Raw genomic sequence first — 26,018 nt, forward strand, 5'->3', positions numbered from 1 at the left:
TGTAGAAAAACAAAAAGTGCAGTTACAAACTGCTGTTACAATAATACTAGCTTTTATTCTTTCCTATGTATTACCTTTATTGAGGTCTTTATTTCTCCATATAGCTTTGTGGTTCTCTCTAGTGTCCTTTCATTTCACCTTGCAGGACTACCTTCAGCACTTCCTGCAGCACAGATTTAGTTGTCATGAACTGCCTCAGGTTTTGTATGTCTTAATTTCTTGCTCAGTTTTGAAGCACAGTTTTCCTGAATTCAGGATCGATTCTTAGCTGACAGGTTTTTTCTTTAAGCATTTTGAATGTATTTGCCCTGTACCTTGTATCCTCCAAATTCTGATGAGAAACCTGCTAATGATCTTATTGAAATTCATTGTATGTGAGGATTCACTTCTCTCTTACTGCTTTCAAGATTCTCTTTTCGTCTTTGTCTTTTGAAAGTTTGACGATTAATGTGTCTTGGTGTGGGTTTCTCTGAGTTCATCTTTCTGGGAGCCTGCTGAGTTTCTCTGACGTTTATATTCATGTCTTGCATCAAATTTGGGAAAATTTCAGCCATTATTTCTTAAATATTCTCTCTGCCTCTTTTGATCTCTCTTCCTCTTCTGGGACTCCCACATGCATATGCCACTTGATGGTGTCCCACAGTTCCCTTAGGCTCTGTTCATTTTTCTTCAATCTCTTTTCTTTCTGTTCTTCAGACTCAATAATTTCCATTGTCCTGTCTTCGAGCTGATTCTTTCTTCTGCCTGCTCAAATCTGTGGTGGCAATGTTTTGTGCTTATTTCCATTATTTTCACAGTTATCCCCCATGGCAAGTCTTAGGTGGTATGAGGATATGATGACATAAAATTGTGGAGGTGATCATCCATGGCTGAATTTCCAGAAGCATCTATTCAGGTCCTGCCTGCTTCTGAGCCTCTGCTGCCTACTCAGCTGGAGCCACATGCTCTTCCTTGATATATGTAGGCTCATCTTCACCTTGGACTCAAAAATAAAATGAGTCTTCAGGCCAGGGGCATTGCTTAGGCTCCAACTGAGCCCTGAAGGCCTCAGAATGGAGACTTTCTCACTGTCAGCCAAGCCTCGAGGTTTCTGGTTGCTGCTTGGGTACCATGTCTGATATCTGTCACCTTCAGTGGTTCCTGGTCCCTTTCCTGACTCTTCCAGCCATGAGACCAGAGACTTGACCCTGAGGCCCACCTACCTGCTGGCTGACCTCCTGGAACATCTGCTGGCTTGACAATCCATTTCTGGCCTGCCTCTAGTTGCTTTGGGTCCCCAAGTATGACAACCAGGAACCACTGTTGACAGATTTCTCTCAATTCTCTGCCTGTAAAGTTGGGCTGTGCTCCAGAAATAGCTGTTGTCTGCTCAGGGAGTAGGTCCAACTCCTGGAGCCTGTCTGCTCCAAGTCTGCATGACCCTAGAACTGCAAAGGGGGCCAGCTGGCAAGGTGTGACAGCACGTGTACATGGAACAGATAGCAGAGGTCCCAAACCCAAAGTGACTTAAAACCACAACGACTCTACAATATGTTCTTTAAGCTAGGGTACTTTGGAGTGAAAGTGGGTATAATTAATAGTTATGCCAGGACAACAGCATAAACTGGGACTTTCCTGGGCAAGCTAGGACACACGGTTACTTATAAACTATTAGGGAAGGTTAACCACCCATCCTAGCACACATGTGTGAGAATAATTTCTAAACAGTATCAGGAACCTATAAGAAATGCAGCAGCGTTGAACATCCTAGTGAGAATGATGCAACATCATGGGGTAATCACATCCTTGGGTGGCAGAGGAAAACAGCCACATAGACAAAGAGACCAACAGACATGTAACTTTTGTTTTGGAACAACCTTACTCAAGGCATCACCCCTGAGGTCATTAGGAAGAAAAATGATGAAATCACTGGGTGTCCTGAGGATACTTTGTTTCCCCTCAAAGTGACTGCATTGATTTAGGGCCAGCTCAGGAGGAGATATGATAAACCAGGAGCATATAAAGAGGGATGCTGGAAGTGATGCTCACAGTGACAGAAAATGTGTCATGAGAGGTAAAGAAACAGGGGAAACAAGAGTCTGAGGATGTCACCTCCATCAGGGAAGGTGTTCCTTGTCTTAAAATCCACACATGTACCCACAGCGTTCAGAACAGTGACTGGGGCTTCCCTGGTGGTGCAGTGGTTGAGAGTCCGCCTGCCGATGCAGGGGACACGGGTTCGTGCCCCGGTCCAGGAAGATCCCACATGCCGCGGAGCGGCTGGGCCCATGAGCCATGGCCGCTGAGCCTGTGCGTCCGGAGCCTGTGCTCCGCAACGGGAGAGGCCACAACAGTGAGAGGCCCGTGTACCAAAAAAAAGAACAGTGACTGACAACTAGCAATTGTTCAATAAACATTTGTTCACTGACTGAAAGGCTACAGGATCAACTTGATACGGAGAGTGAGACCTGGAAGAAGGCAAATCTCATAGCAACCCGAGGTGGGCTCAGGAATAAAATCCAAGCTTCTCAACTTCTAGCCTTACCTCCAGTGTCTGTGGGAATCACTGGACAGTCTTTGAGCATCCCAAACTTCTGTGGATCCTCCCACCACCACTTTGCGAATACAGTCCCTCCCCTACCCCACCACTCTACCACCACAGCCTTGGGGGCCCTGGAAGTTCCACGAGAGAAAGTTCCTTCTCTGCCCTCTCCAGCCCCAACTCATCTCTCCTCCAAGCTCTGGCTGCACAGTCACTGCTACCCTGTTTGGTCTCACCTGCCACCAGTTCTTTCCTTTAAGCCTTTCCTTCTGCTCTGTGTTTTCTGCAATAGAATAGAAATGGCCTCTATGTCTGTTTTCTGCCCACATAAACTGACCCAGCTGGGGACACACGGTTAGGCTTGGTATCCAAATATGTCCGTTCAGGTACCGGTTCCCCCACTTGCTGGGTGAGTATGGGTAACATAGGTCTCTCTCTGAGAAGAGGGGGTGAGTATGGGATAACATAGGAGGTGGAAGATGTGGGTTTGCTAGGGGTGTTGCCCCAGGTGAGAGGAACCGCATTAACAGAAATGGAGCACTTGTAAACATTCAAACGATGAGACTGCAAAGTGGAGTGACTTGGTTGAGATATGTCACCTTTTATGGGACAGAATCTGTCAATAGCTGCTGGGTCTCCGGCCAGGGCAGCTATATATCCTTCCTATCAGAAAACCAAATCAAATCATCTCATCAACCTACACAGGAAATCTTCTATCCCCCTCCCCATCCCACCCCCACCACCAAAGGTAGGTCAAAAGGTCTTGCTGGGAATCACTGTTACCTGTTTTTTCTTGACTTCCCTTCCGGTTGAGAGGGAAAAGCTCAGACAGCCAGTAGAGGACTCGTAGACAAGCTGGTAAGGTGAGTTCACTCCCATGGCTGGGATGTTTGTGGAAGAATCTGGAGTGGAACAGATGGGATTCTGCTTTCAATTTTTTTATTTTAATTTTTTTAATCAAAAGTATAATAATGAAGTTTTTGTCCTAGTTGTATGGTAGACCAGATATTCTAAAGTGCCCTGTTGTTACAAAACAACCAATTTCTGGAAGAAAAAGATTTTTTAATGCTGGAGAAGGCTCAGAGTAATTAAGAGAAATCTTTAAAGTTCTCTTCTACGGTGTTCTCCCAGTTCTCACGACTCTCCTGGTTCTGGCTCTGCTTGGTTCTGTCTTGCTACCCACCAACTGGCCCTCCCGATTTACCCCCTCCTCCTGGGTACTGCCTCTCTCTACCTTGGCATCATTTCCACAAACTCCCCCTTTCAACACCTCACACTGTTCTCATGGCCAACGTCTCAACCTGGGCTCAGCAAAGCTGGAGGGATGGGAGGACAAAATGGAGAACGGAGAGGGGTGAAAGGATGATTCTTGGGGGTGGTCTCAGGAAGGAGCTGAGTTGCAAAGCTGACCCTTGGCTGCCACCTTTTCACGGCGCATTCTTGTAGACCTGTCTGGGGTGGGTGCAGTGGATACATACATACATGCCCAGGCCAGACCCTTCCAGGCCTAGAAAAATGAGCCAGGATCCGGTGAGCCAGACTTCGCTGACTTACTGGACATGGACTCCAGCGTGGCCTTCATCTTCAGGGTGAGGAGCTCGGTCAATAGGTGGATAGACTGCCTCTGGAACCTGTGCAGGGTCTCCTGGCTGGATGGCCCCGTTGGCCGTGGGTAGGAGAGTGTGTGGAGAATTTGGCCGGCCCAGTGGAAGCGGGCAGCATCGGCAGTGGTAGCACTGGCGGAGGTGGCTTGTTCTGGACAGGGGCCTGCACAGGGGCTGGTTCCATAAGCACCACGGGCGGGGCTCCAATGCTGATCTCCAGGCCCAGGATCTCAGAAGGGGTAGGGATCATGGGGTCAGTGATCAGCTCCTCCCAGGTAAACTCAAAGATGTTTCTGATGCCCTTGGGTACAGAAATGCCTGCACCCTGGCAGACGATGAGCAGCCTGGAGATGCGGGCCAGCACCTTGGGGTCCATGGCGGTATATTGCTGGTATAGTTCTCGGTTAGTCTTGATGTCATTCATGGTCCTAGAGCACGCATACTACTAGGTAATACTGTCCATCTCAGACAAGAAGGACCTTCAGCTGTGAGGAGGCAGACACCCTGAGAGCTGAATGAGAGCCAAAGTTCTCACCTAAGGTGAGGCCTTGGGGACAGATGGAATGGAAGTGCTGAAATGGCCCTTACAGGTCATTAAGCCAGGGCATCCTATGCGGGAGGATAAATAATTGGTCACTCTCTCCCACAAAGGGATGCCCCCCCGTCACCCCACTTCCCTTCCTGGGGATGCGTCAGAGACCACGTTAGTGAGTCACTTTGGGAGGGGCCTGGGGATGAGCAGGTTCCCCAAACAGACCCTGGGCTGGAGTAAGGAAAAGGACGGGGAAGGGAAAAATGTTCCATCGCACCTTTTGTAGTCAGAGATCTGAGGGTGGAAGATCTGCTTGTGGTCTCTCAATAAAAACCTGCAAAAACAAAAAGATGTTTCATTGGTTCCTTCTGGGGGTAGGTGATGTGGATGGAAGCTCCTGGTTGCAACGCAAGGATGGGCCTGGATTCAACATGTACATCCAAGGGCGAATGGGAAAGGAGGATGATGAATTTTTTTAGTCCAACGACTAATATCGTTTACCACATCTCCTCAAATCTAGAACTTCTGACAACTCCTGCTACCGCAGCCTTCCAGTCATCAGTTCTACCTGACAACCACTCCCCATGACAACCATCCTGACAACCACTCCCCATGACGTCCATGGCCCTCTTCTCCTGCCAGACAATCCTCATTCTTTCACTCTTCAAACTGTGTCCTCTGGAGCCACCCCAAATTTGCCATTCCAGAACTGCACCCCTGGTGCATACCCTCAGCATTTACAGTGCGGCTGCCCTGGTGTGAAAAGGCTATTATCTTTCTGGTTTCACTGATGAGGAATCGAAGGCTTATAGAGACAGAGCTCTTGGTCACCAGTTGCCTGCCTGCAGACTCTTGGCATAGAGACCTTTCCAAAGACAACACGACTTCCTCACGGGCTTCCAACTGAACTGCCCATCCACCAGCAAAAAAATCTCCTAGGAACAAGAGTCCCACAGAGCAACCCCTTCAGACATTCTGCTGGTTTGCAGATAAACTGGCTTTCTACATCTATTTGCTAACTCCCTGGCATCTCTATTCCTCAGCTTTGGAGACTCAGAAAAATAGGTTCATTTTTGAAATGATAAGTCTACAGAACAAAGAGACCACTCAGAATCTTGGTCATCTGGGCAACCAGCCAGAAGGATCTGACCCTGACCATGCAGGGCAGATCTGTTTTAAAGCCAGGATTCAAATGAAGAGAAGACGAATACAATCCTTTAAATGTTAACTGGTTTGAGGAACCCCACCCCACCCCCTACCAGTTCCTTTCTTGTGAGGTTAATTTTGAAGATATGCCTTACAAACAGATAAAAGCTGGGTTTTAAAACAGCTTTATTGAGATGTAATTCACATACCATACAATTCACCCTTTTTAAAGTGTACAATGGTTTTTAGTATAGTCACAGTTGTGCAACCATCACCACTACCTAATTTTAGAACATTTTTATCACCCCCCCAAAAAAACCCATTAGTACTCACTCTCCATTCCTCCTCCCCCCAGGCAACGACTAATCTGCTGTGTGCCTCTATATATCTGCCTGTTCTGGACATTTCATATAAATGGAATCACACACTATGTGGTCTTTTGTGACTGGCTTCTTTTACCATCATGTTTTTGAGGTTCATCCAAGTTACAGCATGTATCAGTACTTCACTCATATACTTCATTATATGGAAAGACCACCATTTGTTGATCCATTCAGTATTGTTTGGACACTTCGGTTGTTTCCACTTTTTGGCTATTACGATGGAACATTCAGGTACAAGTTTTTCTGTGAATGGATGCTTTCATTCTCTTGGGTTGATACCCAGGAATAGAATTGCTGGGTCGTATGATAACTCAATGTTTAACATTTTCGGGAACTACCAGGCTGGTTTCCAAAGTAGCTGCACCATTCTACAGTTCTTTTTACAAAACCTGTAATGTATGAGGTTTTAAATTTCTCCATGTCCTTGTCAACACTTGTTATTATGTCTTTTTGATTTTAGTGCCATCCTAGAGGGTGTGAAGTGGTACTTCATTGTGTTTTTGATTTGCACTTCCCTAACGACTAATGATGTTGAGCACCTTTTCACGTGTTTATTGGCCACTTTTCCACTTTTATATCTTCTTTGGAGAAAAGTCTTTTCAGATTGAACAACTGTTTTTTTTTTTGAAAAGAAATGTCATTTTAAATTAAACGCACAAATAACCTCTATTTGTTACCATGTATTTATCTCTGCAAAACTCAGCTAGAGGTGACCACGTGACTCCATTCTGGCCTATGAGATGCAGGTGGAGCTGTTGGGTGGGATCCTGGATATCTTTTCAAGAAGTCTGTCTGCATGGAGAGAACACTTTTTCTTTACTCACTGCCCTTCTCTTTCTTCTTGTCTGGAATAGATGAGGTGGCTGTAACTCTGGCAGCCATATGGAGCCATGAGGTTACCTTGAGGAGGGAAGCCATGCATGAAAGATGGCAGAGCAGAGGCACAGAGCCTGGACTCCTGCTGACATTGTGGCACCCACACACCGGCACTTAACCACCTGCCTCCAAATTTGTTTCACCTGAGAGAACGAACCCCTCATCTCTTTAAGTCCCTTTATTCAGATCTCTGTTCCTGCAGCCAAATGTGATTCCTGACAGACAACCAGCCGTGTGGGAACAGCATCACTCCCTCCTTTCCATATATCTAATTTTCATTGTCACTCGTCCATTTTTCCAACACTGAGACACAGGCCTTGCCCTCAAGTAGCTCAATGTTCAACAGGCAAAACAGACTTACAAAATTGATATAAGGGTCACATTGCCAAAAAAATGTACAAAGGCCATGAAAACCCAAAGCCAAAAGTCTAAAGGAAGCTGCACTGAAGGCTGTCATAGAAGATGAATAAGAAGTCACCAGGCAGGTAGGAGGGAGAAGGCATTCTTGGTAGAAAGAAGAGTATGTGCAAAGGAACAGAGACATTTAAAGCATGGCAGGTTCAGGGAACCACAAAACACATCAGTATGGTTGGGGCCTTGGGGCTCTATGGGAAAGTAGCAGACAAAGCTGGAAAAGTGTCTAGAATCAAATCGTGAAGGGCCTTGCATGCCATGCCAAAGAATTTGCATGCTATGTAATCATATACTCAGTGAAAGTACTCAATGTATCATCTTTAATTGCTAGTTGCATCTCATGTGGTCTCTGCAAACAGAGGGCAAGCATCACGTCTTCTCCCCCTTTTACAGCCTCCACGACACTAAGACACCAAGTAAGCTGCCACATGCCAGAAAGTGAAAAATACTTATAGCATGAAAATCCGACAGATAGCCCAATAGGCCCATGTAGATGGCTATAAACAAAGTTTCAATTAACAATTCCCACAAAGAAATAAAAAGAGCGTGGAAGAAGTTTATAAAGGATATGAAAAATGATGACTCTCATTCCAACATCTTCAAAGTTTTGCGGGCTGTCTCCTCTTGGGGGCAGGACAGAGATGAGGGGAGGAGTGCACACGCACACAGGCTACTATGCCAAGTCTGAGTGCTCTCTGCCAGGCAGAGGGAAATCCAGAAAAGGCAGTGTCACCGGGCGGCTAAGAACTCAGGCCATGTGACCTCGAGCCTCGCACTAGTGGACACTAGGCCCTGCCTCCCAGGACTGTAAGGACTAAATGAGGGCATATGTGTTAAGGATTGGCACAATGCCTAAAAGAGGTAAGTGCTCAATGAATGCTAAGCAGAAAAAGATAATCATTTGAAGTGGTTGAAGAAGGCTGTGCAATGGAAATGACAGAAACTGGTTCAGAAGTAGGTGACTAGTGAACAAGGACAGGAAGAACACTCCAGGTGATGAGAACAGTGCTTGCTCAGGTTGGAGGCTCTAAATTGCCTGGCAAGTTTGGGGAACTGCAAGTAACTTGAGGATGCTACATGTTACTTGGGGGGGCGGGGGGATGTGTGGGAGGGGTGGGCAGCAGCCTGCTGAGAGGAGCTGGTGTAAACCGCTGAACCCTGACTTCATCTTGCAGATGGGAAACCACAGGACTGCTAGCAGAGGTGGCATCTATATTGTAGGGCGCTCCTCCCACGGGCCAGCAGTGTGGTGGGAAGGAGTTTGAGAAATACGACTGCAGTGGGATTAGCCAAGGAGGAGAGCTGTACCCACAGCACCCCAATTTCTGCCTACAGTAAAAAAGCAATTTCCAGCCCATGCACCTGAAAGAGTACTTCAAAAGGCACAGACCCAGCAAACTCCCAGGGGTACACCGTGGGGCGCAAGCAGAACAAGAGTGAAAAGTGGGAAAGTTCTAAACAGGCTTTGGGAAAATCAAGGGCACCCAACGAAGAAGGAAGCTGAGGGGGAAATTCAGGCATGGCTTTGAAAAAGAGAAAAGGGCATGCTTCCTTCTCGTACTGGCACTGATTCAAGAATCCATTTTTGGGTAGAAGTTGTATCCAGCTGTATATTTAAAACCAAAATTAAACTGTGCTCCCTCAAGTAATCTGGTCCTGATTTTCTTTGCTATTTTCTCTAGTCTCCGGCTCTCTCTGGTTTTAACCAGAACGCTTTTGGTAAGGACAGTGAGCAGGCCAGATGTAACCATGTGACTGCCATCTGTGAGTAAGTGCAGCTTCAGGCTGGGACAGGCAAGAGAACAAGCCCGCACCTGATGCACGAAAGACATGGAAATGGAATTAGAAAAACTAATAGACACTGTCCTCTCCATTCAATATATAAAGAACGTTCTGGACAGATGCTTGAATTCTCTAGCAGATGAGAGGAAGAAGGGCTGAGCTATGGAGAGGAGTGGATCTGAGAGGAAGGAGAGGGGGGGTCATGTGCATACGATCAAGCTTAACTGCCTGCTGCCCAGCAAGGTTTGCTCTCGAGACTGCAACCTCAGTCACCGCTCTTCCTCGAGTTGAATCCACTTGCAAACCACCTGCATCCTCCACCAGGGGGATCCACTGTGGCACCAAAGGGCCATTAAGATGAGTCTCCCGGCAAGACCCATCGAGAGACAAAAAAATGATCAACGCTTTGACCCAGTGATTTTAGTTCTGAAAGTAATGCCCAAGGGAACAGTTTTAAAAGGAGGAGGGAAGATAGTTCTTCAAATGTGGTCAAACCAAACAAAAAGATGCTTATAGCCACTTCATTCCTAACAGTGAAATAACGTAGCCAGCCAACAACTGAGGAACTGTTTGACAACGATGCAGATTAATATGAAGTATTAGGCAGCAAAAAAATAACTTGCGCTCAGTTTTGAGAAATGTTAAATTAAAAAAAAACCACACAAATGGTAGGTCTACATTGATTACACATCCCATAAACACCTATGCTGATCATAATTGGAAGCAGAGATACAAAGTCTTTCAGTTTTAAGGTAAAGATGACACTTTAGGAAAGAAGACAACAAACGAGGGCCCCTGAAAAAAAAGCAGCATGTTCTCAGACAGGCTTGTGACCTGGGAGACCTAGGCTGGGAGCAGGGCCCATTCTTGTATTTCCTGGTTTCCGTATCAACCCTGAACAACTGAGACTGTCTGTGCAGAGAGGAGTGGTGTGGGGACTGAGAGGTCAAGAGCTACACCCGTGTTCAAGCTCAGGGAAGCTTACTTGCTGATAACGACCAAATAGAAACAGAACACATCATACCCCAGGGAAGGTTTTTACAACGGGGCAAAACCACCACCTAGCAGATGAGCTTAGAGTTAGAGAGAACATGGCAGTTAGAAATGTAGCGGGGAAAGATGCTGTTTAAATGGAGGGTAGAAAACAAGTAATATTTGTGACCACTCCCATCACTGGACAGACGTACATTTACTGGGCATGGTTACATGAACAGCCGGGATTTACCGAGAAACGGTAACAGAAGATCAATACTCAGCCTGGGTGACAGGTTTTCACTAAAACACCCTGATTCTTTCGATTGTTCTGGTTTTCCCATCTTCCTAGACAATGATCTACACCATCCCACCATTCTCCCCACTCTGCCCTGCCCCCCACACATGCTCTGAACGTTAAGCCAATGTCCGGGTCCACACCAGCAAATGCCTCACCACCTACCAGCAGGGCAGGTGCCAGGACCATGGGAGTTTCATTTTCTCTCATGGTTTTCAGCAGGTTAACAAATTTCTTTTCAATTATCACGACTTGCCTTAGCCATATAGTTTTTTACAGGAACTGCCTGACGTATAACTGACTTAGTTCAATTCACTGGCTGAAAAAAAATTAAACACATATGGCGTGGCTGCTCTGTGTTGTATTAACTGTAAAGACCAGTACCCACGTCCATTCCAAATTCTAAATTCTACTGCCTCATCTGTGTGTCACAAAAAGATCAGCTGATAGCCATCTCCCAGGCTGCACTATGGCTTTAAGAGGAAATAAATTATCCCACAAGTCTTCAGCAAATGCACCGCTAAACATAGCAGGAATCTCATGTATATGGATTTAAAGTTTCTCCTTTGGGAATTTTGCAAGCAAACAAAATGATTTATTTAGCCAATTCAAACGAACTGTATCAAAACACACAAAGGCATGGAGAAAAGATTACAATGAAAACAAATAATTCAAAGCAATTTCTGATCCAAAATATTTCGCTTAGCTCCACAATGCCACAAATGAGGTGTGGTCATGCTTTCTGATAGATTTCAGCACTGCTAGCTCCCAAGTCAAACAAGCCATAGGAGTAGCGTGAATGCTTAATGTATGCTTGGAAGAGATGTGTTTGCCAACCCTTTAGTTACTAACAGGAGAGTTATGTACAGTCAGACCACAGAACATGTAAAAACAGATCATTTAGAGTTGTGCTGTGCATTCAGTAGCACTAGACTTGTGTCTTTTGAGCATCTGAAATGTGGTATAGTAAGACTAAGGAACTACATTTTATTAAACTTAAAACTTGATAATTCAGTTATTGGCAAACTCTTAAATGTTTTCAGTATGTTTGGATGAACCTGGGTATGTGAATCTACTTTCAAATGTATTTTATGAAATCTAAATACAGATCAAGTATTCCTCATGAAAATTTAGCATCTGAATTAAGATGGGCTGTAAGTGGATACACAGATTTTGAAGACTTGGTGTGAAAAGAAATGCAAAATATCCCATTAAACGTTTTGTATATCGATTAAATGTTGAAATATTTTGGATATACTGGATTCAATAGAGTTGACCCTTGAACAACATGGGTTTGAACTGTGAGGGTCCACTTATGCGCGTATCTTTCAATACTACTACAGCACTACAGGATCCACAGTTGGTTGAAACCAGATACAGAACTGTGGGTACAGAGGGCCGCCTGTGGAACTTGAGCATCCACGGATTTTGGTTTCCATGGCAGGTCCTGGCACATACAGAGGGATGACTGTATACCACAAAATTAATTTCACTTTTTAAATGTGGTTCCTAGAAAACTGAAACTGACACACACAGCTTATACCTCATTTCTACTGGGCAGTGCTACCAGAGCACGGGTCTGCAGCCTAAGAACTCCAGTGCCATCTGCTGGACACACTCCTACAAAACAGGCCCACAAGAAACACTAAAACTGGAATTGTGTTAACGCTGAAGGACCCTGAGTCTGAAATGGAAGAGGATAAAACAACTGGTCTCATAAAACACTCAACATATGCTGTTAAAATGAGATTAGAAAAAGGCTTATACAGTCTTTGAAATCCTAGAGAATATCCAACTTACAGTTATTAGTCGACAGTGACCCTGAGCCAGCATGCACAGGCTGCTCTGCCGTCCAAAGTGGGTGCCCTGGGCAAGGACAAAAGGTTATTTGGGGGCCCCTTCCGTGACCACTGCCTCCTATACTCATGTGCTTGTTGCTGCCTGCCTAGTCTTCCCATCCCTTCTCTACACTATGCCTCTCGAGACCTTCTGCTCTACCTTATAAACACAACCTCTTCCCATCTTTCTCTAGTCTACTATTCACCTTCTCTTTTCTTCTATTTTTCCTTATGATTCTAGGATATCTAATAATTGTTTTTTCCTTTTAGTATTCCAATTTTTCTTTTTGTCTCCTCTCCTTTTGTCCTACAAGCTGTTTCAGTTGGTTTTACACTTTTACATTTAAGCCTTTGGTCCATTTTGAGGTGCTTTCGTTTTTTATGTGGTGAGACGTATGAGTCCAAGTCCATTGTTTTACATGTGGCGAGTCAGCTGTCTCAGAACCATCTGTAGAAGACTGTTCTTTCCCTACTGGATGATTTTGGCACCGTCAAAAAATTAAGTGACCATAGATGTATGGGTTTATTTCTGGACTCTCAACTCTGTTTCAGTGATTTATCAATATGTCTGTACCACATTGTTTTTTTATAAATTTATTTATTTATATATTTTTGGCTGCGTTAGGTCTTCGTTGCTGCACGCAGGCTTTCTCTAGTTGTGGTGTGCAGGCTTCTCATTGTGGTGGCTTCTCTTGTTGCAGAGCATGGGCTCTAGGGGCCCGGGCTCTAGAGTGCAGACTCAGTAGTTGTGGTGCACAGGCTTAGTTGCTCCGCGGCATGTGAGATCTTCCCGGATCAGGGCTCGAACCCATGTCCCCTGCATTGGCAGGTGGATTCTTAACCACTGTGCCACCAGGGAAGTCCAGGACCACATTGTTTTGATCCCTGTAGCTTTGTAGTTAAGTCTTGAAATCAGGAAGTGAGTCCCCCAACTTTGTTCTTATTCAAAATTGTTTTGAATATTTGATATTCTGGGTCCCTTACAATTCCATATGAATTTTAGGATGAGTTTGTCAATTTCTGCAGAAAAAGGCAGCTGGGTCAGTTGGTTTTCATTTTTGTTAGGAGAGATATTTGCCTGATCAGGCTGACAAAATGACCATTTAATAGGTCTCGCAACTCCGCCCTTGATCTGGACTTCAGAGGTTAAGTTTACAAGAATTTGGAATTTTGTCTATTACTGATCCATACTGGGGCAAAAGACTGAGAGCAGAGGGTGCTGAAGAAAACATGAGTCTGAAGCAAACATGCACCTAAACAATCTGCCACTTAGATATCACGTGACTAGTCACGGACCCTCTCTGTGCTCCCATCAACACCACTGTGCTGTGGGAACAGAGACCACAGGCTCCAGCAGGTGCTTTGAGGACCTGCTCTAACACCTTCTTACAAGACTCACTGGCCTGGGAGGCAGCTGTAACAGCCCTGTGGACCTGGTGGTCAACTTCTACTGCTTGTCTGCAGCTGTGAAGAGAACATTGAGGTGTAGTAGGTAGAGGACGGGAATGGTACAGGCACAGGAAGTCCTTCTGGAGTTCTGCTCACCCACTTGTTAGTAAAGACAAAAGGACCTTGGTGTCCCTCACTCCAGCGCAAGTCCATCCTACCCAGGCTGAGATGACTCAGCTCCCAAGAGAGATCAGGGCCCAGAGCGGGAGAACCAGGGAGGCAGGTGGAGATGAAAATCCAACCCTGGTGGCTAAGGAGCACAGCTCTTACCATGCCCAGCAACCTCCACATGTGCCCATCACTCAATACACACTTAATGAACGCCCACTAAGCGTGGCTGTGATAATCGCCACTCAAAAAGGAGTGATAGTAAGAGCAAGTGACGTCAATGTCTACCTTTCTGGACTGTGAAGTCCTCCCTGGTCTTCCTGTTCATTTCAAATGATATGCTTAATTCTCCATTAGTGTCAGGGTCCTCCTGGAGACTAGATCACTTTGCCTCCCAGTGTACCCTCATGTGCCATCATTTGACAGGCTAAAATTCTTCCTGACAGATGCTCCACCAAATGACCTGGAAGCTGAATGCTTGGAACAAAGACACCTACAAGCTAGTACTGGCAAAAGGAAAGGAGTGGAACCCTTAAATCTGAATAAGTCTTGGGAGTGGGTATGAAGCAGACAGGATTGCAAACACCTTAGTATCAAGTATTACAGAGTATGTTTACTCTACCTCAGCTCACATGTAAATCCAGATGAACTGGTATCTCCATACCAATGAGAATGAAATGAACAGCTAAGTGGCCGGAGTTCCCACAGTACCATTCACTTTCTTCCCTGCTGACAAATACAGCCTGAAGTCTGGATCTTCAGGGAAAAGACAGGAAGAGAAAGTTACAGTTCAGTCCCTAAAGTTAAGTTATTTTCTCTGCTCTGGGAGAGGAAGGCACCATCAATAGTACAGACCCAAGTTATAGTGTTTTTAAGTTCATGTCACTTGTTTATAGTATGAAATCATATCATCCAGAGTTTCAAAAGTGACCGCCTGGGCTTGTGGTAGGCCGCTGGGGGCTGGAGTGGATGATGTATGTGAAGAGCTGGGGTCATGGCTCTGGCCAGGGTGCTGCCCCGGGTCACTCTGTGCAGGTGCAGGTCTGTTCCATGCCTGGCTACTCAGAGAACCAGTTCTTTTTTGGTCCACAAAGTAATTCGATGGTGGGGCAAACTCAGGGTCTCTCTCAGCCCGGAGATCTGATTGCCTCTTCAACCAATACCCAAAGGAAAAGTCTAGTAAAAATAAGAAAGAGTATTATTAGAACTGATGATTGAATCATTGAATGTTTATTGTTATTACTTTTTAATTATTGTATATACTTCTTAAAAGCCGCCTTAAATTCTCTGGAGAACAAGGACAGTAATAACAGAACTATAATACAAGGTATATGCGATGCCTACAAAGGATAAGGAACCAGGCCAAGAAAAAGGAGTGAGAACTTCCATGTGGAGAAAGGTTCAAGGAAGGTTCTGTGGAGAAAGAAGGCTGGCAGGCTCTAGAGACAATGCCAAAAAAGTACTAAAATTGCATGTGAGAGACAAACATAAAAAATCAAGCACTTAAATCATTTGCTTGACATAATGTTACAGGTACTTCATAGCAAAACACAAGTTTTGTCTTTTATTGAGTTTTAGAAGACACAAAAGGCACCTGTCCAGATCTATCTTGGTATTCCATCTCTATTTCTAACAGTAGCACTAACCAAAGGCACTCACCCATCTGCATATCTTTTACTTTAGTCGTGGATCTCATCAGTTCCAACAATTCACGCTAATGTACCACTGAAATGATCTTTTTCAAAAAGACATAAACCAGAGTCTTCTCCCAAAGAGAGGCTGCTGTAGGGACCGTGGTGTATTTACAGAAAAAATTTACAGACAATTCTGCATAACCCAATGGAACCATATGTGAATCCGAGTTAATACACTGGGACACAGACTGTTTTCAACTGAACATAAAAGAGACTGCTAAAAACACGGAATACATTAAAGTACCAAACCTTCATAAGGTTTTAAAAACTGGTTCCTGAAAAACAGCATCCCAGGGGCTTCCCTGGTGGCGCAGTGGTTAAGAATCCGCCTGCCAGTGCAGGGGACACAGGTTCGAGCCCTGGTCCGGGAAGATCCCACATGCCGCGAAGCAACTAAGCCCATGCGCCACAACTACTGAGCCTGCGCTCTAAATCCTGCGAGCCACAACTACTGAGCCCACGCGCCACAACTACTGAAGCCCGCGTGCCTAGAGCCCATGCTCCACAACAAGAGAAGCCACTTCAATGAGAAGCCCATACACCGCAATGAAGAGTACCCCGCTCACTGCAACTTGAGAGAGCTGCGCAGCAATGAAGACCCAAAGCAGCCAAAAATTAAAAACAAAAAACAAAAATAACAGCATCCCAAAGCTGTAAGACCACATGGGGGCAGCGGGAATTTCAGAAACCTTCCCCCAAGTGCTTCTCAAAAAAAAAAAAAAGAAAGAAACTCATCCTTTAGGCATGACGCCTTGTAGACCCTGGTCTTTTATAATCACACTGTCTAATGCTCCTGGGTATTGAGAAGAAACAAGTTCAACGATGTGGAGAATTCCTTAAGCTTCCAAGGACCAGTAAGACTCACCAGAATCACACTCTGTTCAGGAGAACTGACCCCCTTACCTTTTCCTCTGTCCCACTCCCGGATGTGTGGCACCCCAGGCCGGGTATCCTTCCTCTCCTGAACGATGACTTCGACTTTGCTACTCTGGGCAGCTGTATGAGGAGCTGGCATGACCTCTGGTTCTGGTGGCAATGGCCCAATAACATCTCCATCTATTTTTGGCAATGGAATAAGACTTCATTATAACAAAGCTTAAAACTACTTTAAAAAATTAAATAGAACATGCTCATCCTGAGAGTACAAACAATAACCGGTATTTATTGAGTATCTATCATGCGCCAGGCAGTGGGCTAAGTATTTTGTATACAATAGTTCACTTAACCCTGTAATACCCTAATAAAGTCAGGACTGGTATTCCCACTTTATACCCATTTTATAGATAAAGAAAATTAAGATCAGAAATGCTACACAGGTGGACAGTGACAAGGGCCAGGATTCAAACCCAGGATGGATGGATTTCCAAGTCTCTGTTTGCCACTATGCCACCCTGCTTCCCCTGACCAACAATCGAAGGACCAGAAACCCTCCAATTACTCAACTAAAGTAAGAGTCTCCGACTAAGCAAGGGGACTGAGGGTGATGAAGAGCTGGAGCCTGGCGACAGGCTGTATGCTATTCTATTTTGGCCATATTTTAAAAGAAAATAGATTTTTAAAAAGCACTGGTGGCACTTTACATCTTGTGGAAATGACAGATGTTCAGGAGTACAGCAAAAACAGAGAAACAAAACAGAGTTTAACATGTCACAGGGAGACAGCATTTATACAAAACTAAATGGACCATTTTCCGATTCCCAAGTGTTCTGATCTCCTTCCAAAGCTAAACTGAAGTGTGTTCAGAATTAGAAAATGGCCCGTGGCTTAGCACAGGCTTCCAGGAGAGCTGGAGAAGCTTCTATGTGCCCCTAACACCCACACCCCCTTCTTCCTTTTGGGACTACAGTGCCCCCCAGCTTCAGCTGGATATGTGTCACCTCGTCAGAGAGGCCATTTCCCAGCCTCCCCTGCAGCTAGGGATGGCCCGTGGATTCTGGCCATTGGGATGTAAATCCGTAGGTTGTGTGTGATCCTGACTCACATCCCTAGAATGGAAGCTGGGTCCCCGCCCCTTCTTCCCCAGGGCTGGATCATGAACAGGTGCTGGGGAGCTAGCGACCGTGCAGGTGAGAGGAACCCTCTATGGAATGACAGAAGGATTAAGACAGGAACAGGCCAGGGAAAAGGTGACCGTACAGGGCAGAGCTACTACCTGCCCTGGACACCCACCACCTCTGAGGTGTTAAACTAGAGAAGCAGACGTCCACCTGGTTTGAGCCAGTCTCTGCAGTGTCTCTGTTGGGGAGTTTATCCCAGTCTAGCATAACTCTCACAGTGAGCAAGTCTGACCACAGTACTGAATGGTGCTCCCAGCATTTCAACAGTCCCTTGGTAAGCTGTCTATACCCATATTTGTAAATCCTTTATTTTATTACTTTCTGAATGCACGTCTTCTTTAAAATACATTACTTTATAATAACCAACAAAAACCGCAGCCATAGCAAATGAAAATAGGTCTAAAACATGTACGTGCACAACTAAATTTTATCCTAAAATACCTTTTAATTATTTTACTTAGGTATTTTACTCCTAAGTCTCAGTTACTAAACCATGCTGTTCTATGAAACAACACAATATACTGCTAATACCCTTGTCTACAGCCTAAAATTTTCTTTGGAGTGTAATTCCATGCCACTTTGGTTATAAAAACTGTTCCTGGCAATATCTCCAAGGTGCACTGCTTGCTTAGAGAATAAAACTAGATGGCTGATTTCCACATTGCCAGTCCTATTATTGAGACATCAACAAAATTTTTCCTTTTGTGGTTTAGAAACACGAGCCAAGATATACCTCTAACTTCTTCCTCTGCTCCATCCTCTTTAGATGTTTTCATCTTTTTTTGTCGGAGTTTGGCAAGTCTTGCTTCTAACATAGCCTTTCTCTTTTCCTTTATATTTTCTCGTTTTGTTCTCTGATCTGTTGTCTGAACAGAACAGAAAATTAGAAAATGATTAGCGTATTCACAATATTTCTGTTGAAAAGGATGAAATAATTAATTTTATTCTAAAATAGCCTAATTGATTTTCATGCCACCTCTAAGAAGCCATCCTTGAGATCTTCAACATGAAGACCCGTTAAGTCCTCTTACACAAGCCCTCTGATGTCTTCTGAAGTTTAGTAAGAGTTCAGAGTATCCTGGAAGGCTTACCATTCAAGAAAATTCTGTCCTACTCCTTAACCACCCTCTAATAACTTTCTATTTTCTCACCCAGGCCGCTCCAAAAGTGCCATATTTGAAACCAAGTTTAAAACATCAAAGTTATACAAGTTACTTTTGAACAACTATAATCTTAAAGTCTGAAACACCAAAATAATATCGCAATTACCTTTATGAAACCGATAATTGCATTCTGAATAGCAATGTAAATTTCTAATTAATTTACTAGATTTTTTTGCAGTACGGTACAACAAGAAACCCAACCGCTCAAATCCTTAACATCAACTGAGTTTAATTTGTACCTGCTCACGCAGCATTTCTAAAGTTTTCATCTGCTTGTTTCTCAACTCTTTATCTCGGGCAAAGGCAAAGTATCCAACACCAAGTTGCCGGGCCTCTGAAATAAGTCAAAATTATCCAAAAGGTTAGATTTCCCTGATCAGTGAATTAAATTCAGACCAAATTCCTACCACAGCAAAAAGTAACACAATGATGTCTCACACATTTTGTTTTGTTTTTTCTAAGAAGCAGCTAAAACAAAAGTTAGAAGTTGTTTCCATCCTGTTTGCCAAGTGACAAATATTCATTAACATTTTAGTCATAGGCTGTCTCCACTTCTCTTGGGGAGCAAACTCGGATTAACAGACCCTCTGTTAGGAAGATACTCCCAATATGAATATTTTTAGGCTATGAAGTGAAAAAAGGGGTATTTTCAATTCCGAAAGCAGAATCTTTTATTTCCACATAAGAGCTGCTGCTTCACGAATACTTCCTTTTATGCTTGTCATTTGTTCAAGATAAAAAAATGATTTAAAAAAGCTGCCAGATGGGGGCTTCCCTGGTGGCGCAGTCCTAAGAATCCGCCTGCCAATGAAGGGAACACAGGTTCGAGTCCTGGTCTGGGAAGATCCCACATGCCGCGGAGCAACTAAGCCCGTGTGCCACAACTACTGAGCCCATACGCCTAGAGCCCGTGCTCTGCAACAAGAGAAGCCACCACAATGAGAAGCCCATGCACCGCAACGAAGAGTGGCCCCCGCTCGCCGCAACTAGAGAAAGCCCGTGCACAGCAACAAAGACCCAATGCAGCCAAAAATAAATAAATTAAAAAAAAAAAAGCTGCCAGATGACTATACCATTTTCACGAATGTCTTCGTAATGTACGGGCCCCATTGGTCTTCTGAGGGACTCCCTCTCTTCTTCCTCCCATTGCTGGCGCTGGAGTTCTTTTCTCATATCTTCAGATAGTAAGGTTTTTTCATTTGCAGGACTAACGAAACTAGGAAAATCGAGCAAAAACCATCTTAGATAAGACTTGTGACACAGCAATGCTTCAGTTCAGGAGTGCGATCATGGATGAGTAACTCTAGTTATGAAGAAGACAGTTCCTTACAGAGGCTTCTGACCCACAATACCACTGGGAACCTGCAAAAACTATTTTCACCTTTCTTTAATCAAAGCAAGCAACATGTTACATTAGCATAATGAAATCTTGCCTCACCACTCAGACAAATTACTTTCCTTCCCACCCTGGTCTTGGGCTGAATGGAGGGGGCAGGAGAGGCAGAGAGGAGGAACTACGGGCCTCCTGTGGACGGTCTCCCGTGCAGGACCTCATGTCCTGTCAGGTGGCTCAGGGCTTCTGCACTTTCTTCCCTGTGCCAAGCCCAGGCCTACCTGAACCTGGATGATGTGGACAAGGTGGACCTTCTCCCAACACTTTCCACACAACAGCTGCCCTTGGTTAGAATTTTATTCCCTGGGATGTTTTAGCAAGTTACCTCTTGGGTGTGTCTTAGGCACCACAGAAAAAATTCTAGCCATAAAGCCCTTACTTCAAAATGCAAAGGTGTATAAACAAAAAGTTAAGCTAACTACCTGCCTGCCCCCACCTGCTGTGGGATAACCAAGAGTATATTCTTAAACACTTTCTCCGCAGTGGTTTGTTTGTTGGCTTGGTCTGGGCTCATTCTCTATTTGTTACTCTGTAGGCAGACATCCTTCCAAGTAAACAGATAGGCTCTAACTCATCCCTTTTAGTAGCTACACAATCTGGATGATCAATCACTCAGGTTGTTCCCTGAGTGTGGACTATGTGTGTATGTGTATGCTAACCCCAAAAAAGTGCTTCCACTAATATTCTTATACATTAAAAAAATACTCTTACAGCAGAGCACCAAAGAAAATAAACTAAAAACAGCCTTGCGCACAAAACAATCCCCGTGTCTGCATGTCATGGGCAAAGCTTTGCATGTCACACACTTACAGCCTCCCCTGAAGATTTTTATCCATTTCCAGCAGATGTGGCAAATCCTTTCTCATACAGCGCCGGGATCGCCCTAAAGAATCCACATAATCCACCCTGAAATAAAAGTGAAAAGACGTGGAAAATTGTACATGACATATGGTTCCGTAAGTTAGGAAGTTGGTGCACAGTAAAAAGTTAATTTAGGCCCCATCACCAAGAAAAACCCTCAACCTGAGAGACCACTACCATTGGTAAGAACATGTTTTTCAAAGTTAAAAGTTGACACACAGTAAGTTCATTGAGCCCTTTATTAAATCTTAGTTTTAGAAACTGTAGAAAATGATCATGTACATCTCTGACCTCAAGACAAATACGCCACAAAGACCCCTGCTGCAGCATCTCAGAACTTACTTTAATTTGGTTTAAACAATTCCAAATATTTTATCAGCATCATAATAACTTTTCTCCGTACCATATTCTCAACTTGCTCACTTCCTTACAGTCTTCCCAAATTTGACTTTTTATTCTTTCCTGTATTTCTTCAAATTGGTACAATTCTTCCCAATGAATTAGAACTTTCTTAATATAAGTATTTTGAGAGACTCTTTTTGACTAGGAGGAAGCCAAGCAACACACATTTTATACCAAAGAAGCACCTCAGCAGTGGGCCAGTCTGTTATCTTTCACCCCTGTTCCTCTTTCCTCATCCTGGCCCCAAGTACCTTTGTCCAGGTATGAGGCAGGGGAGCCAGGCAGCCGGCAAGGCCAGTGAAATACTGAGACTCCCCCATACAGGAAAAGGGCAGGTTTTCATGAGTAACATTTCATTTGCATTATGATGCAAAACATTTTAAATTTTTTAAATTATGGGCAAGGACTCCCTCACAGCCTTTGGCAGGAGGCTGAAGAAAGCACAGAAGGGCCAGCGCTGCTGCTGGACCAACTCAAGGTCAGATTACCATGCATGTGGCTTTGCTTTTGTTAGCCTTTTCTTTTGTCTCACACCTGCCGATTCCAACTGTCAGCCTATGATTTAAAAACTGAATGTTCGGGAATCCACAACTATAGTCCTAAAACTGATGACCACAGAAATAAAACCTCCAACAGCAGAGAGCAGGTTCTTTCTCCCTTTTCTTCTTTTCCTTTTTTCTTCTTCTATGAATGGAGAACAAAAAACATTGAGCCAGATGGTCTGAGTAGTTATTTACAGTATTTTTGTGGAAAGATTTTCCACCACCTGGAACTTAACTACTTAAAGGATTTTACAAGCAGTTACAATTCTGGAACCTAATTTAAAAACAAAAAAAGTGTCAGAACTGCTTGCAGTGCATCTTCCTTCACCATATGGTGGCATGTGACACCTTCAATTGCCCTCCAAACTCTTCAAATCAGTAACAAATTGATTGTAATCATACAGGCATTAATATGAGGGGAAAAAAAAGACATTAAACCTTTCAAAGGAGATGAGATTTCTCCTATGAAAAGCAATCACAGGCCATTCTGTCTCTGGAGAAGGCCTCCAAAACATTCAGATCCCATCAAAAAGAAGTGGCAGAACAGCAGCCAGCAACTGCCCCGTGTAATCAGCAATCACTGAGCAAGCTCTCAGAGAAACAATTACTCGAGGTACAAGGGGGACACAGGAGGGCTCGGAGTCATGCCCTCTTCACAGGGCTCTAGGGGGAAGTTAGGGCACACGCTCATGAAACACTCCTAACAGGAGCAGGCAGGGTGTAAAAAGTACCAGAAGTTTGCCTCAATCTTCTTCTGGTAATGAGGCCAGTTATGTGTCAATATAAATAAAAGGTAAGACCCAAAGGAGCAGAAAGTATGTTTCAGTGCTACCAGAGTTGAGATGAGGGAGAAACCACTTAGACTAGAAATGATGAAGAGACCATGACAGAAGGGATGGCATCATACAGGCTCCTCTTCTGGTTGCTATAGCAAGTGTGTGGCCACTTAGCCCACCCCAAATATAAGTGTTTTAGAAGGTAGGTAAGAAGACCCCTCCACAGCATGAAGATGCACGTTCTCTGTGTTCCCAAGCAGTAAGACTGCTCTCCTCACTCATAAATGACTCCTGCCCACAGGGGCAATGGCTGACAAAAGGTCAACGAGTGCTGCCAACAATCCTAAGCAGTTCCTAACAAACACCCCCATAAAGAGGACATTTGAGCCTTGAAGTGGGGGAGGGGTGGGCTCTGCACCAGCAGGAGGGGAACAGGCAGGGTTACTCCCAGGACACAGCATCAGTGCATCTCCATGCAATTTCAAGCCCTTTTGAACAAGTTTCTAAACAATGTCTTAGGTACAAAAAATCATAATGGAATTTTCATTCTGGTCTCTTTGTAAAGAAAAGACTAGTTTAGTTTCCCCATCATTCACCTACTAGGCATCACCATCCCTGTTCTACAGATGAGGAAACTGAAGCTTAGAGAGGGTAGGAACTTGATCACAACCATATCACAAGTGAAAGGCAGAGCTACTGCTGTCCAGATCCAGGTCATGATGCCTAGACCACACTGCCAGAAAATGTCACAGCCAGAGTAAGGCTCACTGGATCAGCTCTGCCAGCCTCTTTTCACTGGAAATAGAGATAACACTATCTACGTGATGACTCTCCATGATGCCCGAAAAGGACATGGGTAAGGTAGCATGGGTAACAAAGGAACATTCTTCTGCCTAAACAACTTTTTCACATCAATGAAACAGGCCTATCAATGCCTCCATACCTGGCACAGTGCCTGGCACATGGCAGGAGTTCAGTCTATCTGTAATTATTTCCTTATTGGAGCTACTCCTTCTATACCTATAAATCCAATCCTATTTAAAGTAGAGTCTCTAAAGAAAGAAAACTGATTAAGAACAGAGAGAAAGGGACTCCCTTGGTGGCACAATGGTTAAGAATCCACCTGCCAATGCAGGGGGCATAGGTTTGAGCCCTGGTCCGGGAAGATCCCACATGCCATGGAGCAAATAAGCCCATGTGCCACAGCTACTGAGCCTGTGCTCTAGAGCCCGCGAGCTGCAACTACTAAGCCCGCATACCTAGAGCCCGCGCACCGCAACGAAGAGCAGCCCCTGCTCACTGCAACTAGAGAAAGCCCACGCACAGCAATGAAGACCCAATGCAGCCAAAAAAAGAGAGAGAGACTGGGACTTCCCTGGTGGTCCAGTGGGTAAGGCTCAGCACTCCCAATGCAGGGGGCCCGTGTTCAATCCCTGGTCAGGGAACTAAATCCCTCATGCATGCCGCAACTAAGAGTTCACATGCTGCAACTAAGAAGTCTGCACGCCACAACTAAAGAGCCCGCATGCCTCAACAAAGAGCCCACATGCCACAACTAAGACCCAGCACAGCGAAAATAAATAAATAGTAAATAAATAAATATTTAAGGATAGAGAGAAATGGCTTGATATCAACCAAACAACATAACTCTCAAAAACTAAACGCAAGTCTGACAATGTTAACATGACCAAATGGCATAATATCACCAACCATTCTTCACTGGGATCCTGGGGAGGAGGGATATCTTTTTCAGAAACGGTTTCTTCATCATCATCTCTTTCTGTCTTTCTATAATCTCTATTGGCACCAAGCTCTTCCATTTCTTTGCGTTTGTCTATGATCTTCTGTGTGAAATCCACAAGGTACATATCCTCCACTTCTTCATCTAGGACATAAAAAATAATTTTCAGATTCTTCACATCAAAGAAGAAGACCACACGTGGAATTGACAGGAAGCAGTCACATTCAACACTAGGCGGCTATATTACCCGACAATTCAGTAGTTGATGTCTCCACCCACCCCCTAAATGCTCACAAAGACACAGAGCCACCTCGAGACTGACAGGGAAGCTGTAAATAGACCACTGGACACATGTACCACATAAAAAAATCTTTAAAAGCCTAATGTTTTCTGCTGCCTTGTCAATAACAAAAGGCTTTAAGATAACAAAACCATTTGATTTCAAGAGACTCATATAGCCAATTACATAATACAGAAGCAGAACTGTATTTCTCAGTAGTCTTTGTGGCTATCAGTAATACCCCTCTCTAATCATGTGGGCCATATCCCATAACCCTAATTATACTGCTACAGTATGGCAAATGTTTGAAGGGTCATAACACAAGTAAAAGTCATCTGAATTCTTTTCAATCCAAAGAACACCACTTTCAGGTAAGGCACGGTGCCAGGATCTGCAGGGCATACAGAGATGTGTAAAGTGCCATCTGCCTGCAGGCTTCATGATCTACTTGAGCTAAAACATACACTGAAAGTTAAACAGCAATCCATGATTTTAATTTAACACAGTATAGTGGGTGTATTCACAATGTTTCATGAAGTTTCACTCTGCTAGATTTAAGCTCTAAAGAACAGATAGTAGGTTCCCTACTACCAGGGGCTGGTGTTACCCTCACTGTACAGTGGAGAAGAGCTGAGGCTCCAAAACTTGACTAGCCCGAACATGCTGGTCCAATATGCCTATCAGGAGGTGGGCCTGCCGGTATGGACAGAACCAAATCTCCACGTCTACACACTCCTTTGGACTTGATTTCTATATTAACAATATAAGTAAAGTTTGAATCAAACGGAAAAAGACTTTTTTTTTTAAGCCACAAAAACATGTAACTCAAATGGGAAAGAGATACACGTTCCCAGAACTGAGGTGTAAGACCATGTAACAGTGAGGCCTCCTGCTGACTGACACCCTGCTGCTTCTTTAGGAGGAAGGCAAAGCCTCTCCCAGGGCCCTCAGCTTTGCGCGCACCCAACCTGCCCAGGCTGGGCTCCCCACCACACAGGGAACAGGCCTCTGCTGTCTGGGCCGCCCATGACCAGGGTCCCGCCCCGCTACCCTCCTGCTGCCCCACTACCCCCTCTCCCTGCCCCTCTGACCCAGCCCTGCTAGTCGGCTCTGCCAGCTCTGGCCCTCTCCTCCCTCCGATCTGCTCTCTCCATTCTCCCCCTGCAGAATCCCTTTCTCCAGTTTT

General features: G+C 44.6%; 2 protein-coding genes across 2 annotated transcripts in view; both read right to left on the bottom strand.

Moving 5' to 3' along the window:
* C10H3orf20 (chromosome 10 C3orf20 homolog) overlaps positions 1–14,600 on the bottom strand; it is a 45,326-nt gene extending 30,726 nt beyond the window's left edge. Inside the window, 7 exon segments of the mRNA XM_073787757.1 lie at positions 1,129–1,140; positions 1,928–1,937; positions 3,305–3,423; positions 4,076–4,180; positions 4,183–4,734; positions 4,935–4,991; positions 14,546–14,600. Coding sequence (XP_073643858.1) covers positions 1,129–1,140; positions 1,928–1,937; positions 3,305–3,423; positions 4,076–4,180; positions 4,183–4,549 — 613 coding nt within the window. The 5' untranslated portion in view covers positions 4,550–4,734; positions 4,935–4,991; positions 14,546–14,600.
* Positions 5,973–26,018, bottom strand: part of CCDC174 (coiled-coil domain containing 174) — a 31,770-nt gene continuing 11,724 nt past the window's right edge. The window contains exons 5-11 of the mRNA XM_004329647.4: positions 24,522–24,696; positions 21,041–21,136; positions 19,911–20,053; positions 19,077–19,171; positions 18,408–18,540; positions 16,521–16,673; positions 5,973–15,099 (exon numbers count right to left, since the gene is read on the bottom strand). Coding sequence (XP_004329695.1) covers positions 14,801–15,099; positions 16,521–16,673; positions 18,408–18,540; positions 19,077–19,171; positions 19,911–20,053; positions 21,041–21,136; positions 24,522–24,696 — 1,094 coding nt within the window. The 3' untranslated portion in view covers positions 5,973–14,800. The remainder of the gene's footprint in view (positions 15,100–16,520; positions 16,674–18,407; positions 18,541–19,076; positions 19,172–19,910; positions 20,054–21,040; positions 21,137–24,521; positions 24,697–26,018) is intronic.

This window comes from Tursiops truncatus, chromosome 10, assembly GCF_011762595.2.
Source record: "Tursiops truncatus isolate mTurTru1 chromosome 10, mTurTru1.mat.Y, whole genome shotgun sequence".
NCBI classification, from domain to species: Eukaryota; Metazoa; Chordata; class Mammalia; order Artiodactyla; family Delphinidae; genus Tursiops; species Tursiops truncatus.